Source organism: Lycium ferocissimum, chromosome 2, assembly GCF_029784015.1.
Source record: "Lycium ferocissimum isolate CSIRO_LF1 chromosome 2, AGI_CSIRO_Lferr_CH_V1, whole genome shotgun sequence".
NCBI classification, from domain to species: domain Eukaryota; kingdom Viridiplantae; phylum Streptophyta; class Magnoliopsida; order Solanales; family Solanaceae; genus Lycium; species Lycium ferocissimum.
Window position 1 is genome coordinate 64637500 of NC_081343.1, and position 15153 is coordinate 64652652.

At 36.3% G+C, this 15153-nt stretch overlaps 3 protein-coding genes across 4 annotated transcripts; 1 reads left to right on the forward strand and 2 right to left on the reverse strand.

The window, feature by feature from the left end:
* Positions 1-165: 165 nt before the first annotated feature.
* LOC132046792 (uncharacterized protein At2g23090-like) lies at positions 166-1999 on the reverse strand. Its single transcript, XM_059437543.1, has 3 exons — positions 1835-1999; positions 1542-1582; positions 166-427 (listed from the first exon to the last, which is right to left on the reverse strand). Exons 1-3 carry the CDS (start codon positions 1905-1907, stop codon positions 308-310), a joined length of 234 nt encoding a protein of 77 aa, XP_059293526.1. The 5' UTR covers positions 1908-1999; the 3' UTR covers positions 166-307.
* A 1464-nt stretch (positions 2000-3463) lies between these two features.
* Positions 3464-9637, forward strand: LOC132046786 (uncharacterized). 2 transcript variants are annotated; one of them, XM_059437537.1, is made up of 10 exons: positions 3691-3816; positions 4512-4665; positions 4831-4975; positions 5627-5795; positions 6196-6454; positions 7126-7214; positions 8024-8206; positions 8287-8372; positions 8508-8596; positions 8922-9637. In XM_059437537.1, the coding sequence occupies exons 3-10, from the start codon at positions 4833-4835 to the stop codon at positions 9050-9052; spliced, it is 1149 nt and encodes a 382-aa protein (XP_059293520.1). In that variant the 5' UTR covers positions 3691-3816; positions 4512-4665; positions 4831-4832; the 3' UTR covers positions 9053-9637. The 2 variants fall into 2 exon arrangements, with proteins under 2 accessions (XP_059293519.1, XP_059293520.1); XM_059437536.1 differs by lacking the exon at positions 4512-4665 and having other exon boundaries at positions 3464-3816.
* A 1960-nt stretch (positions 9638-11597) lies between these two features.
* Positions 11598-14595, reverse strand: LOC132046787 (subtilisin-like protease SBT1.7). The gene is made up of 2 exons (XM_059437538.1): positions 13704-14595; positions 11598-13503 (listed from the first exon to the last, which is right to left on the reverse strand). Exons 1-2 carry the CDS (start codon positions 14273-14275, stop codon positions 11748-11750), a joined length of 2328 nt encoding a protein of 775 aa, XP_059293521.1. The 5' UTR covers positions 14276-14595; the 3' UTR covers positions 11598-11747.
* Between the last annotated feature and the right edge of the window lie 558 nt (positions 14596-15153).

Here is a 15153-nt window from a genome sequence, read left to right on the forward strand (position 1 = left end):
ATCTTCCTAGAAATAGTTAGTGACAAATATTAAGAAATTAAAGTTTATATTCTAACAAAATTCACTCCATGAAATACATTAGTACTAGATATACCATATGTAACTATTTCCCTATTACTTACACCCAACATAAGAAACCAACTCAGTGCACGAAGCGGCTCAGAATTAAAAGTAAAACCATCCACTAACACAACTTGCCAGTCTCACAAACAAGTACAAATATAGAGTTCCACATCTTGCTTGGGTCGACATTTTTGCCACTAGTGATTGGAGATAATGCCAACATTTTCTACAAGAACACCTATGATTATTTTTTGAGATGAGGGAAACAGGTAAAGAGATCAGATTTTGGATGTTTGGCCTCGGCATGTTCCCTGCACTTCACCTCTGAAGTTGTGCACATAAATGTCTGCATGCACACCTTGCACTGCCATCATCCGTAACAACCAGACAAGTTAGTCAAAGGATCAAAGCAAACAACAATCAAAAACACCAAATCCTATTAAAGCTATCTCGTGTTGAAGTAAAGCAAACAACATTTTTTAAGCAAACAGCAATCAAGAACACCAAATCCTACTTAAGCTATCTCATGTTGAAGTAAAACAAAGAACATTTTTTAAGGAAACAGCAATCAATCGTTAAACATAACTGTCATTCTCTACTTGGGCAATCTCATGTTGAAGGGAATCATAATGGTACTAGACAACATCAAATCCACCTAAGAGCATTTTCTGGAATAAATACAGAAATACTATGATATCGTGGAGGATAGCCTACAAGCTGGAAAAAGAAAAAAGAACGACCAAAAACAACCAAATAAGACATCAAAAGGTGTGAAACCAATATAACTTTAGAAGCAAATTCTCCAAATTCAGATCTTCAAATTACAAGAGAAAAGACAGGACTCACGTAGCCAGTATCTATATTGAAAGTTTGAAATAAACAGCACACATGCTCAATGGGCCAAATCACAAACATTTAAAGGAGATCACACGGTGGAACACATTGTTGAGGGCTGCCATATCGGATTGTCATTATGAAATACAAAGAGAATTACTTTGAACCTATACAAAGGAATTGAAGTACAAGACCATGACATTACCAACCCAAACACAATACTGAAAGGTTCTTGCCTTCAATATCTGATGCCTCTCTGTTCTTGGAATAGATATATTTCTAAATTCCAATATATGTTCTCCTTACTCGAGGAGGTGGAGGAAGTGGTATTATGTACCAATTGTATCACCAAAGTGACAGAAGAAGCAACATAAAGCAACCTTCCCAATTAACCTTTATCAAGTCTAGTCAAGAATTAACTATGCCTCAATCCCAAATAAGTTGGTGTTTATACGAAAATCCTATCCGTCCTGCTCTATTGAGGTCTACGCATCGTAGTCAGACCATTATTTCGCTGGCTTTCATCCTGCCACAATCCTACTCTTTATTTGGGCTTGGGACCATTTATGCCAAACAAGCTCAAATAGGTAGGATTCAATAACTACCCATCACATACGAAAATTGTGTAAACAAAAAGGCTATACCTGGATATTCATGGCCTTCTTGTTCGTATCAAGTTGGCTTCCTGCATAGATCCAACGATTTAGAGAGTTAGTAACAAGACAAAGCTGAAGATAAACTCAAAATCATAGGTCAGCATTCAAAACAATAAAGACACCATCAGCCACGTTATGTTCCAAGAAGGGGATCGGATTGGGTTAAACCAAGGCTAAAATCGGGCTAATTGACCATTGGATCAGATGATTTAAGCCCATGATATGGATGAAAGATAAATAAAATTGGTTGAGATCATTCATTAACGGGATAGAAAGAGTACCTTTGGCTCCCTTGAGCTTCTCGGCATTCCTCTCACGAGCCATCTTCGCTTTCTGACCGTTGCCTCCACCCATGATTGCTCGAATCAGCTCTTCTGTTTCAGGCCAAAAAACAGTGGCCGGGAATAACAGCTGCAAGGGATACAGGGGTAATAAATATATGTTGAAAGGACAAGTTTGGTCTTCTAACACCCCCTTTCTTTAATACGACTGTCTGTTTTTCTTTTTTAACTTGACTTCGATGAACTTTAGTTTCCGAATATTTAAAACATTAATTTAATTCACCCTATGCTACAACTTTAACTTTAGAGCCTATTTGGCCACGCCGCTGAAAACTGCTTATTTTGATTTTTTTTTTTTTTAAGTGGTGAGAATCTGTTTGTATTTGGCTAATGCATTTGAAAAATGCTTTTGATTATTTTTAATAAACAGATTGTGTTTGGTTAATTTTCTTAAAAAAGTGCTTTTGAGTGTCAAATTAAGAAAAAGGACAAGTTTTTACTTATGAAATACTTCAATTAAGTTTTTACTTTTATTTAATTAAAATTTAAAAGTACATATTAAAATTTTCAATTAATTTACTACATGGATAAATATATAAAATATTAAATATTGATATAATATCAACATGATGATTTAAATATACTAAAAAACTACGACCAAAATAAAATTCAAAATCATTCCACAAATTTTAATTTAACACAAAGAATTATTAATTATAAATTAATGGATCAATGAGGGATATACTTGGTAAGTATGTATTTATGGTAGGGATATTTTTGTTTTGAAAAAAATAATTTTATGCTTCTGCTTTTTTCAATAAGCAAATTTTTTCTACTTTTCCCCAACCACTTTAAAACGGTTAAAAGCCTTTTGTTTAGAAACTAACTTCTACTTTAAAAACAAATCGTTTGTCTTTTGAGTGTTGAATTAAGAATAATGACAAGTTTTCACTTATGAATTACTTCAATTAAGTTTTTACTTTTATTTATTAAAATTTAAAAGTACATATTAAAATTTTCAATTAATATACTACATAGATAAATATATAAAACACCTCAAAAATTCAAAAAAGTGATATTTCTAATAAAAGCGTTTTTGGCGTCAAACCCGTTAGGCCAAACAGGCTCTTATTACAACTTACCAAAACTTGAAAAAAGTCTAAAGCATTCACTAAATTTAATTAATTTTATAATAAATGGTGTATGTTTAAAATCTAATATAAATAATTAATCTGAATCTATAAAAATGTTGTTTAGATTTAGAAAGTAATACAAGAAGACAAATGCTCTAGCCAACTCTACGTTAGGAATCAACTATAAAAAAGTATAAGTGATAAAAATAAATGAATAACTACCAAACTTTTCTTACTATTTAGATTTTGAGTTCATTTGAGTTAGCGATTAAAAGTATCTAAAATACAGTAAGTGCGGAAAATCATTTTTAAATGTTGAATTGATTTTACAGATAAGCAGTTACGTGTTTGGATACAAGTGAACGAATTGATAATAATTAGTTAGTGTGTATCAATATTTTTTTAATGTTAAAATAACAGAAATGTTTTTAAAATTTCCTTTTTTACATAAAAAGATGAACAAAGAAAATATATAAATAACATGGTTAAAACTGGCCAGCGGGAACACCTTTTACTTGCTATCATGGTTGGGCTTTCTGTGGAATGGGCTTTGGAAAATAACCCGACTTGGAAACAGTTCGTGAGAGGGGTACTTGAATAATCGAATCGGCGGTAATTGATGGAGTAGTATTTTTGAGATCGAGTGAAATTCTGGTTTGTTAAGAATGGGAGTGATGGATGTGTGGGAGCCAAATCCAGCACTGTGTTTATTCTTCTTCATATCATGTTGCCTCTCAATCTACTATTTGCCTAACACCACCAGAAGTTCTCCCGTCTTTGATCACGCCCCTTCCTCTTCTTTCATTCGTTTCCACAGAAGTTTCCTCTTACTCTTTTCTCTTTCTTCAGGTAACCTCCCTCTTTTGGCCAAACTTTTAAAATTAGCTTATTTTGGGAAGTATCACTCTTGGTAAGACAGTCTGTTTTTAGCCAATTAATTTAAAAGCAAACTACTTTTGAATCAAAACAACTTACATTTACTCTTCAAAATCACTTATTTCTCCTAAAACTCGGCCGAACGCCCCACAAGCACTTTTGGCCAAACAGGCTATTTGTCTGCCCACTGAATGTAGTATTAGGAAATGTTATGTTCTAAGTTCTAACTAACTCATAGAATCTAACAGCAGCTAAAATTGGTGCAAAGTAGTAAAATTTACATGTTTCCTTGTTTGTTGACTGTTACACTTGCTGTGATCAAAGTCGACTAATATTACTATTAAAAAGGGATTTTCCTTTTGGCCAAACGAGAAAAATGAAACCAAACACTTTTGGCAGTTTCTTGGTTTCAAATTCTTAACTTGGATAAGAAATGAACCTAGTCTGACTTACCTCAGGAATTGGTCAAGTTGACTTATGACAAACTGAAAAGTCTCAAACTAAACTAACTCATAATCTAGCATTTTATCAAGTTAGAGATTTCCTTTCTTTTGTGGATCACCCGGATAAATGGAGTTCACAAAAGTGGAGTATCCTGTATCAAATTCAGAGTATTCAAGACTCGATGGAAGCTATTCTAACAGATGGAGTTAAATGTGTTGATACAGCCTACAGGAAGCATTACATCGAATATGGAGTGTGAATTGAGATACTGATACAAGTTCTTCCCTTTATAATCTGTTTAGTAGCATATTATGCTATCTCTAGGCTGAGCTGACACCATAGAATTGTCAAATTTTAATTTAACTTGATAGAGATATGGTAATTACCGATCATAGAGCAAATGTTAAGGTGTACACTCCAATCACATATTGCATCATACAAAGGCATACCTTTCTTTTTCATTACGTCCTCAACATAGTTAGTATATCTTTTTTATTATCAGCTTGGATTCAAAATCATTTGTTACTTATTTAATTTTTACAGTGATGGAAGGCTTGCTGGCAGTGTTTGGAGAGTATGAACTGGTGTACCATGGTGTTAGTAGGGAGCAGATGGTCATCTCTCTATGTATTGGATATGCAGCTGCTCTCTTTGTTGGTACCTTTTTGGGCATGCTCTCAGATTTGATGTAAGGGCTCTCTGCCTACTTTTCCATGTTTTCTAGATTCCTTCTCTATTTGCATAACCATTAAGGTTGGAAGTTGCTTAAGATCTACTTGAGGTCTCAGAAAAAATACGTTTCAGTTACAAGGATAACTAAAAGACTATTTTCTATTGCAATTCCCTCCATTATTTTCCTTGTGCAGGAGTTTTGTCTAATTTTTGGGAATTAAAGTAGCTAATGTTTCACTTTAATTAATGATCTTTTCTTTTTTACTTTATTTAAAAAAAAAATGAAAGAAGTACACTGCAAGTTTCCGTTTCACCCTTTTGGAGTTCCATAAAGAATAAACTCAAACTCTTAGAAACTCTTTGAAATGAAATAGAACTGCCATTTTGGGGTAGAGGGAGTATCAATTTGATCTTCATTCCTTTGATGCATTCTTTTTGGACTATGACATCTTTTTTTCTTCTGACTGTCCAACAAAGCTTGAATTGGATCTTTGTGATTGACCAGAATTTTCAAAATAAATGGTATTGTGCCATGATAATTAACATTATTATTTTCAATCGCTTATTGCTCTCAAATTGTGCAGGAGCACCATGAGTTAAATCATATTTTTTTTTTTTGAAAAGCCGAGGTATGTCAAACTTATCATTGTGTTGCCTCTTCATGTAGTGGCCAGAGAAAAGTCTGCTTGTTATTCTGCTTGCTGCATCTTTTTGTTGCCATATGGAGGATGGTTACTGGACATCCAAGTGTTTGGCTCGCTAGCATCTGTCTCTCTCTCGCCTCTACGATATTCTTCTTCAACTTTGAGACATGGATGGTTGTTGAGCATGATAAGGTTTGTCTTAAGAATCTTTTTTTGTTATTATTCTATGATTTTCTATTGCATGGGGGAAGCACAATTACGAAGGCTTGTTAACTCAAAATTCTCATCCGTTCTTTGAAATGAATGAATGTAGTAAATCTTTATTGAACAAAAAAGAATATTAACGAATGTAGTAAATGAAAAGGGGTTAGGGCAGAGGCGTGTGGATCTATAGTATTTTAGAATTGATTTCTTTGCCAACTACATTAGCCTATTTCTGACCTATTCATGCGGCCACTATAGCAGCATAGGTGATTACACTTGAACATTCTCCTTGCTCGGGTTGCCTTCATAGTCGGGTTTCAGATTTTTTGCACGACTTTGAATCTTTGATAGTAGAATAAGATGAGTTCTCCTTATAATGATTTTGCAGCTTGAGCAGAGGCAGGATTCAGTGAATGATATGTTTTGGTTAATGACTTTTCTTCAATCTGCATCTTTCATTGGAAGCCAAGTGGTTGGTAACTGGTTAATTAGTGGTCATGAAAAGACAAATTTGCTTGCTCCATCCAGTGCAGTGGTAATAATGGCTTTTAGTGCTCTGGCTTATGTCAGCCGAGGATGGAAGGAAGATCCAAAATCAATTACTTTTAAAGATTATCAGACTAAATTTCGTACATACATAGTCGGTGGTATGAGTCCTCCATTCTTGTGCTTCTGTTCCTTTCATATTTTGCCCTGTATGTGCACTCATATTGCATATATGCACCCAGAGTAATTATGTTAGCAGGAAGAATGTCATTGAACTTTTTTGTTGTCACAACATAAATGTGGGACACATTTTCATAGCTGATTGTGGCACTAAAAGAAATTTTAGAATGAATTCTGTGAATCTCACCAACCCAATTTCATGCTGTCCAGAATTTTCTCCGTCATTCTCTCCACCATACTATGTGTAGCTACCTGTTTCTCTTACTGTGATCTTGTTTTGGTTGGTCAACTTAGCTCAAAGTCATAAGTTCTTACTTGAGAAGTGCATGAAAGCATAACAGAGCCATAAAGCTGCAGAAAGTTGTCTTTTTTCTTTATAATAAATACCACCAGTTTGGTATGTCAGACAGTATGAGTATTCTTCTAATATAAATGAGGATGTACTTATTATCCGATTATATGTTATTCTAAATGAAATGCTTAAGAAAATTAAAATGGTGCAATTTCAGAATTTAGAAGTATTTTGCAATATCTTATTATGGTAATGAGAGGGAAAAAATGCATCTGTACAGATACAGTTTTTGATGATTAATTGCATAATTGGGAGTGGTTGGGTGATCTCTTAATCTTTTCCCAATTGTATTCTTGGCAGATAAAAGGGTTTGGCTTTTGTCATGGACCCAAGCTACTGTCCACTTCTCAGTTGCAGTATTTTGGTTTATTTGGGCTCCAACCGTTGTGGTATGATTTTGACTAGCTTCCTGAAAAGGATACTGTTTCCGCGTTCATGACTTTCCAGTTTATATGATTGTTTTCTCATGGAGAAGTAATCTAAGAGGAGTACCACAACAACAAAAACAACATACCCAGTGAAATCCCACACAGTAGGGTCTGGGGAGGGTAGAGTGTACACAGACCCTACCCCTACCTTGGGGGGTAGAGAGGCTGTTCCCGGTAGACCCTCGGCACAAGGACAGGCAACTAAGAGGAGTACTAAAGTTGTTAATCTACTTACATTCTTATACCTTAATTCTGAAGAGACTAGTTGAGAGTTGGTAGTTGAAGTTAAGTATATGAAACAACACGTTCTTGATTGGATTTAAAATGTTTAAAGTTACTGTTTTTTGTTGGTATTTTGTGTCTCAAAGTTGGAAGCGGAAGTGTGTCAAAAAAAATGGATAGAGAGGAGGTATTCTAGTTACTACTTGATCAAAGATATTCATTAAGCTTTCTTCAGAAAGGTTGATGAAATCCATTCTTATACTGAGATTGAGTAGGTATTGACTGTTTGTGTGAGACTTCAGAATGTGGGCTGGTGGGTCTATACAAGTGATTTTGTAAAACCATCTTCCTGTCATTGAAATCCATGAAGTAGTCTTTTCTGGCCAATATCTATGTTTCTCGAACTTTGTGAACATTGGCTTATCAGGATGAATACTTAACGATTAACAATGCATTTTCTTTCCCTGCTGAAATCCTATAGCACCATATATATTCCTGGTCCCAAAAGATTGATATATTTTCTTCTAAAGGTTTGTTTGGATTTTTAGGCAGATGGGAGAGAAGTTTTCCTCGGTTTGATATACCCCTGTTTACTTGGTGCGAAAATGCTTGGAAGCACTGCATTTGCCTGGTTCTTCAGTGTCCCTTTATCACTCCGAACAGATGAGTGCTTAGTATATGCCTGTCTTATTATGGGCTTCGTCACTTCCATTGTAGCTTTTGATTATCAGGTATCTTACGAGTTTTCTTTTCTTCAAGCTGTTCAAATATCAAGTGATGTCTTCTACCTTAATTTGCGAAATTGTTGCAGGACATCGAAATTCTTGTGATGCTATTCTGCATATTTCATGCTTGTGTGGGATTGGTTTTGCCTTCACTTGCCAGATTGAGAACCATGTAAACTATGCTGCACTTATAAATTTTTTATCAATCATGGCTTTAATATTGTGAAACTTGAGCTTAGCCCGCTCTCTCATATATTTGGCTGGAAACTTCTCTTACTCAAGTTCCTTTTCTTCCTATAACATGCAGGTATGTGCCTAATGAGGTTCGTGGAGGAATGATGTGTTTATCGATAGCTCCTTCAAATGCGCTGATGTTGTTCCTTCTGATTCAGGCATGTTTTGTTTTACCTTATGTATTATTTAATCCATTATTTCATCAGAAGATATCCTCTTCACTGTTTATAGTGGTACTTTATTCCCATTAAAACTCATTTGAGGATTTAGTGCTTGAACTACATGTAGATGCTTGTTAATTGGAAAGTTTGGGTTCTAGGCATTATCCGCATATTTACAGTTAAGATAAAATGCAAATGGTTTCTTTCAATCTATGTTGAACTTCAAGATAACGTTTTAATTGACTGTCTTCATCATGAGATACTTTTCTTTTCTGGTGATTTGATGAATATTTAGGTAATTTGCTATTTTGAAATTTTGCAGAGAGGTTTCTACCAAAATATAGAAAATTCAACAATTATAGCTATGGCCGCTCTTGGCCTTTTTTCTGCAGCTGGATGCCTGTATATGTTAAAGCGGCTCGGGAAGCAACCACATCAGAACTGGCACAAATTATGACCTGTCCCATAATTTTGAAACTCTTCTATTCATGTGGGTGGATCCTGTAGCTGTATATAACTGGCCGGTTAGTTTAAAGATAAAGAAACTGTAGCCTTGGAACGTGATGATGGGTGCAAATTAAGCAACATGCTCTCTCTGCAAATGGAAAATCAAGAAAGAGATATAGCCGATTTCATCAATCTATTATTCTCACATTGCTTAAGTAATGAGGTCCCGTGAGAGATCTCACTATGGAGTCCAACTTTTCTTTCGAGATACTTTGCAGATTGATGCCTTGAGAATGCTAAATGGACATTTTGTTTCTACTAAGTTTTGGGAAGAAGCATAATATCAGAGGAGCAACGGAATGCACGGTGGCTTGGTTTGCATTATTTAACAGCTCTTCGGAATTGTGATGACCAGTGGAAAGTCTAGTTTCATATTCACAAATCACCAAATAGTAAGATGGGTTTTCTCTTTACTTCTTTTTTCATTTATTTTTTAAACAGACGTACAGGATCACTGGATCAGATCCTTGTAGTGTGTCCTCCAATTATTTAGTTGGATTGCAGATATTTTATAATTTGAAGAATGATTACGTAAGGAATGATTTCACCTAGGGGCATCTTTCAATGTACATAAATAAATTTAGCGGGGATGCTTGTCTTGGAATGTATGTGCCAGATTTCAGTTTCATTTAAAATGGATGAGGCTGACGGGGTATGGTGAAGCACTAAATATGAATTCGCTTTCAATTTAACTTTTGGATAGCAGATAAAATGATGAATTTATTGAAATTGGAAGATTCTTGGCTAATAGGTTAAATTTGAGGACTGGAATGATTTGTCCAACTTCCTCTTGATTAGTTCCAATTGTCACCTCGTCACTTCAAATCGTTGGCGACTCAGCCTCCACCAATTGGCCGACCCCACTAATTTTGTTTTTGTCTTGCATTGGAGGCCAATGAAGTTTGATTTGAGTCTACATTAACAGTCCAGTTGAATTAGGCAGTTCCCTATCTTTGTTTCTGGTACAATCTCTGCTTTCTTATGTAATTTTTGGTTTTGCTTTGGAATAAAATGTCCTACAACTAATACTAGCATAACTCATACATGAAATTATATTTTACTTTATACAGAATAAGAAGTGAAACAGAATACATATACTAACACTACCAGAATTAAGATAATTCTTGACTTTGGTATCATAATCTCTGCATAAAAATCTGAGTATCTCTTTTAGTTTTGGCATATACTAATTTATGTATTGTTAATTTATTGTAATCTATTCATATCCGTGAACCAAAGTCAATTATAATGTTTTCTTCACTAAAGTGTCCTAAGTGGCGCTGATTTAAACTATTGTGGTGTGACAAGAGTGTTCTTGCCGCTTGAGTTAGGGAGTTACTTTCGTGATACTTTTTGCAAGTCGCATATTACTATTTCAACCATACAGCAATGCTACTAGTATAGATGTCATATCTCAACCATCATCCTATGAAATGGGAAAGCCAATTAATATTGAAATTAATGATTGCTTACTCAATTGTGTACCCATTTTCCAGTTGCATGACATGATAGCAGAAAGTATTTATTGAAGTTGATAAACATCATAAATCCATAGCCAGCAATGAATGCCATCATTTCATTGTGTATTAAGCACTGACACGTGCTCAGAGATGTTGCCCAATAATAACCGTTAATTCGACAGATCAATCATTCCTCTCTCTGAAGCACTAGTGTGTGAAGTAAATGTCCCAGTGTACCATTATAGCCTTGTTTTTCCAGTATTCATAATTCTCCCTCCGTTAATTTTTACTTGTCCACTATTCCCTTTATAGATTTTCATTTTACTTGTCAATTTTCACATATCAAGGTTAGACAAATTTTTTTTTCTTGTTTTACCCTTAGCATTTAATACTCATTTCAAATCATTTTCCCAACTCCAATACAATTATACATCATTTAATAGGGGTATTGTGGTAAAATACCTATCTTAATCATTGTTTCTTAAACAGCGGGAAAAGTCAAAACGTGACGAGTAAAAGTGAACGGAGGGAGTAGCCGTTGATGAATCAAATTCAATGTGGCTACCTAACAGTAACACTTTAAGCTGAAGCAGGAGAATAGAAGACAGTTATGTTTCTAAGTGAGCGAGAACACGAATCTTTTTTAAAGCAGAAGTGCACCAAAGGTGGATATTTGGGTTTAGGCTGACCCAGGACCTGTATATTAAAAAGGGCAGCCCGGTGCACTAAGCTCCCGCTATGCGCGTATATTATAAAAAAGAATAGCATACACTAGATAAGAATGAGTTTAGCTGACATAATAGCATAGACACATACTTAGAGGAGGCATAACAAGAATTGAACCCATGTCTCAGATTCCTTGAGGTACTCCAACAAACACCCCTTTTGGAAGCTCTATTTCAATGACAAATAAGTGGCCTTTGGTTGAACATCGTGTTAAAAAAATATATGAACGTGTGATACATTAAATAAAAGCACATAGAGATGTAGGTACAGTGCACATATTGTTACAATACTTGGTATGAAACAACACTGTACAGTGAGCAAGAGGCATACATTTCTTCATGTTATCCATAAATACATTTGAAACCAGGTTCCAACTTTTGTGCTGGAATGAAACTTAAAAACAGAAAAACAAGAACTTAAAATAAATAAACAGCAGCTATAGCTATGTCTTCATACAATTTATGTCCAAGAAATTGCCACTGGACTACTAACCACATGCTTCCCATCAGACCACTCAATTCTACCAAATACATTCGTAGTTGAGGACATTGATGGAGCCGTAAAACTCACCGTATACAATTTCTTCTCATTCATCTGAGTGAAACTCAATGTTTCAGGCTCAACCATAATCTTCACTGAACTACTTTGAGAAGAAACTGTAACTTTGTATGTTCCAGCAGGTCCAACATTAGTCAGTGTCCGGCTGTATTTGATTGTGTTTGAACCTGCACTCCCAGTTTTGGTAGGGGATTCTGCAGGGAATGAAACAGCAAATGAAGGGTAATTCAAATCTGTAACGCTGTATTTTTTATTCTCGTTGCATGTGAAGTTTCTTCTTGCTAAGCTATTGATTTGAGATGAAGTGTATTTCAACGCACAGAGGAAATTGAGGTAATCCTCAGCGTTTATATCGTAAACCAATCCTGGGTTTACGGCTGACACGGGATTCACATGTCCGGCGCCGTGATCAAACGGCGTCGATGGTTTTCCCGTGGTGACATCTTGTAGTGCTCCCCCGTTCTTGTAGGCGGTGTAAGCAGTGGTCATGAGTGCCGAACGGATGGCGGCAGGGCTCCATTCCGGGTGGGCCCCCTTTAGCAAAGCTGCTAAGCCACTCACATGTGGACACGACATGGATGTACCCGAGATAATGTTGAACCCGACCCGTCTGTTGTCCTCAGGCAACCCGGTTGGACCGACTGCTCCGGTCCAACTGGCTAGAATGTTGACACCAGGCGCGATGATATCCGGTTTAAGTATCTCCGGAGTGATTAAATTTGGGCCTCTGGAACTGAATGCTGCAACAACAGGTGACGGTTCGATCCCCACCTTTGTTCCTGCGAAAAGAATCGTGGCCGTTGGATTAGGATCCGAGGTTAAATAGTTCCTGATTGTATGGCCATTTGTTTGACCCACCGCGGTCGCGGGAAGTAAATGGGCGTCAGCCACTAGCTCCTCCCCATTCGCAGCGGTGTTAGCCAAAACCATGCCAGCTCCACCAGCTGCTTTTACCACAGAACCCTTTTCAACTCTAGCATTAATCCCTCTATCACAGAGCACAATTTTGCCTTTCACTTTCTCAGGAATTAAGGTACCCGTCATACAGAGATTTCCATTAGTTGCACTTACATTGCTAGCGTTACCAGCATACACAAAAGGAAGCATCTTATTAGGTAAAGAATCACCCTTATAAAGTGAAACACCGGAGAAGTTTTTACCATTGCCAAGGCTTACATATGCTGGAAAATCACGGTCCAATGTTCCGGCACCTACGGTGGTGATCCAAGGTGCCACATTGGACAAACTGTATGGACTAGGTCCAGCATTTCCAGCAGAGCAAGAAACTAAAATACCCTTCTCCATAGCAGCAAATGCTCCAATTGCAACACTATCTTTGTAGTAATCCGATATGCCTCCACCAAGTGATAACGAAAGCACGTCAACGTTATCATCAATGGCTTGGTCCATAGCTGCTAATATATCAGAGCTAAAACATCCCCCAACCCAGCAAACTTTGTAAACAGCAACTCTTGCACGACTAGCCATTCCACGAGCAGTACCAGAAGCATAACCAAAAAGGCTAGCACCCTGAACAACTGAACCTGCTGCTGTAGAAGAAGTGTGTGTTCCGTGTCCATCATCGTCCCTTGGAGATTTCGACTCTTTGGACTCATCGATTGGACCAAGAGTAGTCTCATAACCTCTAGAAAAGTACCTGTAGGAAATTAAAATTAGTTAGGACTTGATATTTTAATTTATGTGTAGTTAGGATTTATAATCAAATTTATATATAAACAGGTTTTTCTGTTTTGAGTTAAAGTAGGTTTTAATCTAATAGGGGCCTGCTAGGGTGGAGAATTGTAGAGAGCGTTAAAAGATTTATGAGTTTCTGAATTAAATATTTTCTTACAATACCTCGCTCCAATAAGCTTTCTGTTACACTTGGCGGAACTGAAATTTGTCCCGGATTCACATTGACCTTTCCATGAAGCGGGAACAGGTCCAAGCCCAGTATCATCAAAGCTTTTGCTTTCCGGCCAAACTCCGGTATCGAGTACTCCGATGATGACGTCACTCATAGAATCTGACTCGGGGAAGAAATCAGCACTTTTATCAAGACCAAGAAAAGAAGGTGTTCGAGTAGTGTGGAGTTCATATTTTAACTCAGGCAAAACAGAGAGAATTCCAGGTTGCTTCTCTAAAGATTCAGCTTCTTGAACTGTAAGCCTTGCTGAAAAACCATGGACAACGTTTTTGTAAACATAGAGCATCTCTGCTGATTCAGATACCGATTTGAGAGACGAGTCGTACCAATGAGTATTATCATCAAAGGTTGCTGGCATTTGTGATTTAGCCAGGTGAATGATGTATGTTTTCTTCTTCTTCTCCATTGCCACTGACCTGTGGCATAGGCATAGAAATACTACAACAATAAAAACTAGCACTTGGTATCTAGACATTTTGATTTTTGGTGTTATTTCACTCATTCCCTTGAACTGAAATAAAGGGAATGGATGAACAAGCAATGAGAAACTTCAGGTAATATATATTATGTGGAGTGTGAGAGTGGGGCTACTGCTGGGGAGATGGGGTGTTGTTTTCTTCTTATGAATGATTGGTTACTAACAAAAAAAATGGAAAGGTCCAGCCTAGCCAGAACAACTGATAGTAATATAAAGTGATAAATAAAGACTAAAGAAGGAGAAGAGTAGAAAAAGAAGGATGAATTGATGACATTCACAGAAAATAACATTTCTTAACGTAAGTAATCAAGATAAGAGAAGAAGAGAGTCCAAAATGGTATGCGTATTCTCCTTTCATAACGTGTCTTCCGGATTTTATTCACTTCTTTTTATCTTTAGTAGTTAGTGCTAACCTCTTTTACCTTCCACTTTAGCTTTTGCTCATTGCAGAGAATAAAGCCAGAAAAAACAGAATTCCAAAATTCCCCAAGTTGCCATCCAACTATTTCATTTATTTTTGTTTTTAGGTATTTACATACGTTAATAGCCACTCGGTTTAGTTTAAGATTTAACACATATCAACAAGGTTGTGATGGAGCGGTAAGTATTTTTTCATTCTTAATCAGAGGTCCCGAGTTTGAACCTTGACGTGGAATCACCTTTGTTAAGAAGCGTATTACCCCCAATGTAAATAATTTGGTTCAGGATCGGAAAAAACAGGGACACAAGCTTCACATTTTAATTAAACGTGCTTAGTCCATATCACTAAAATCAAAATCAAAATTTATCTCTTCGCAATAACTGAGGGACAGAAAAGGCAATATCAGATCCCATTGCGTTACATATCTTTTTACAGAACTGTTGGTAATGAAAGTCATTGCTCAAGCGACGGTCCAATATAA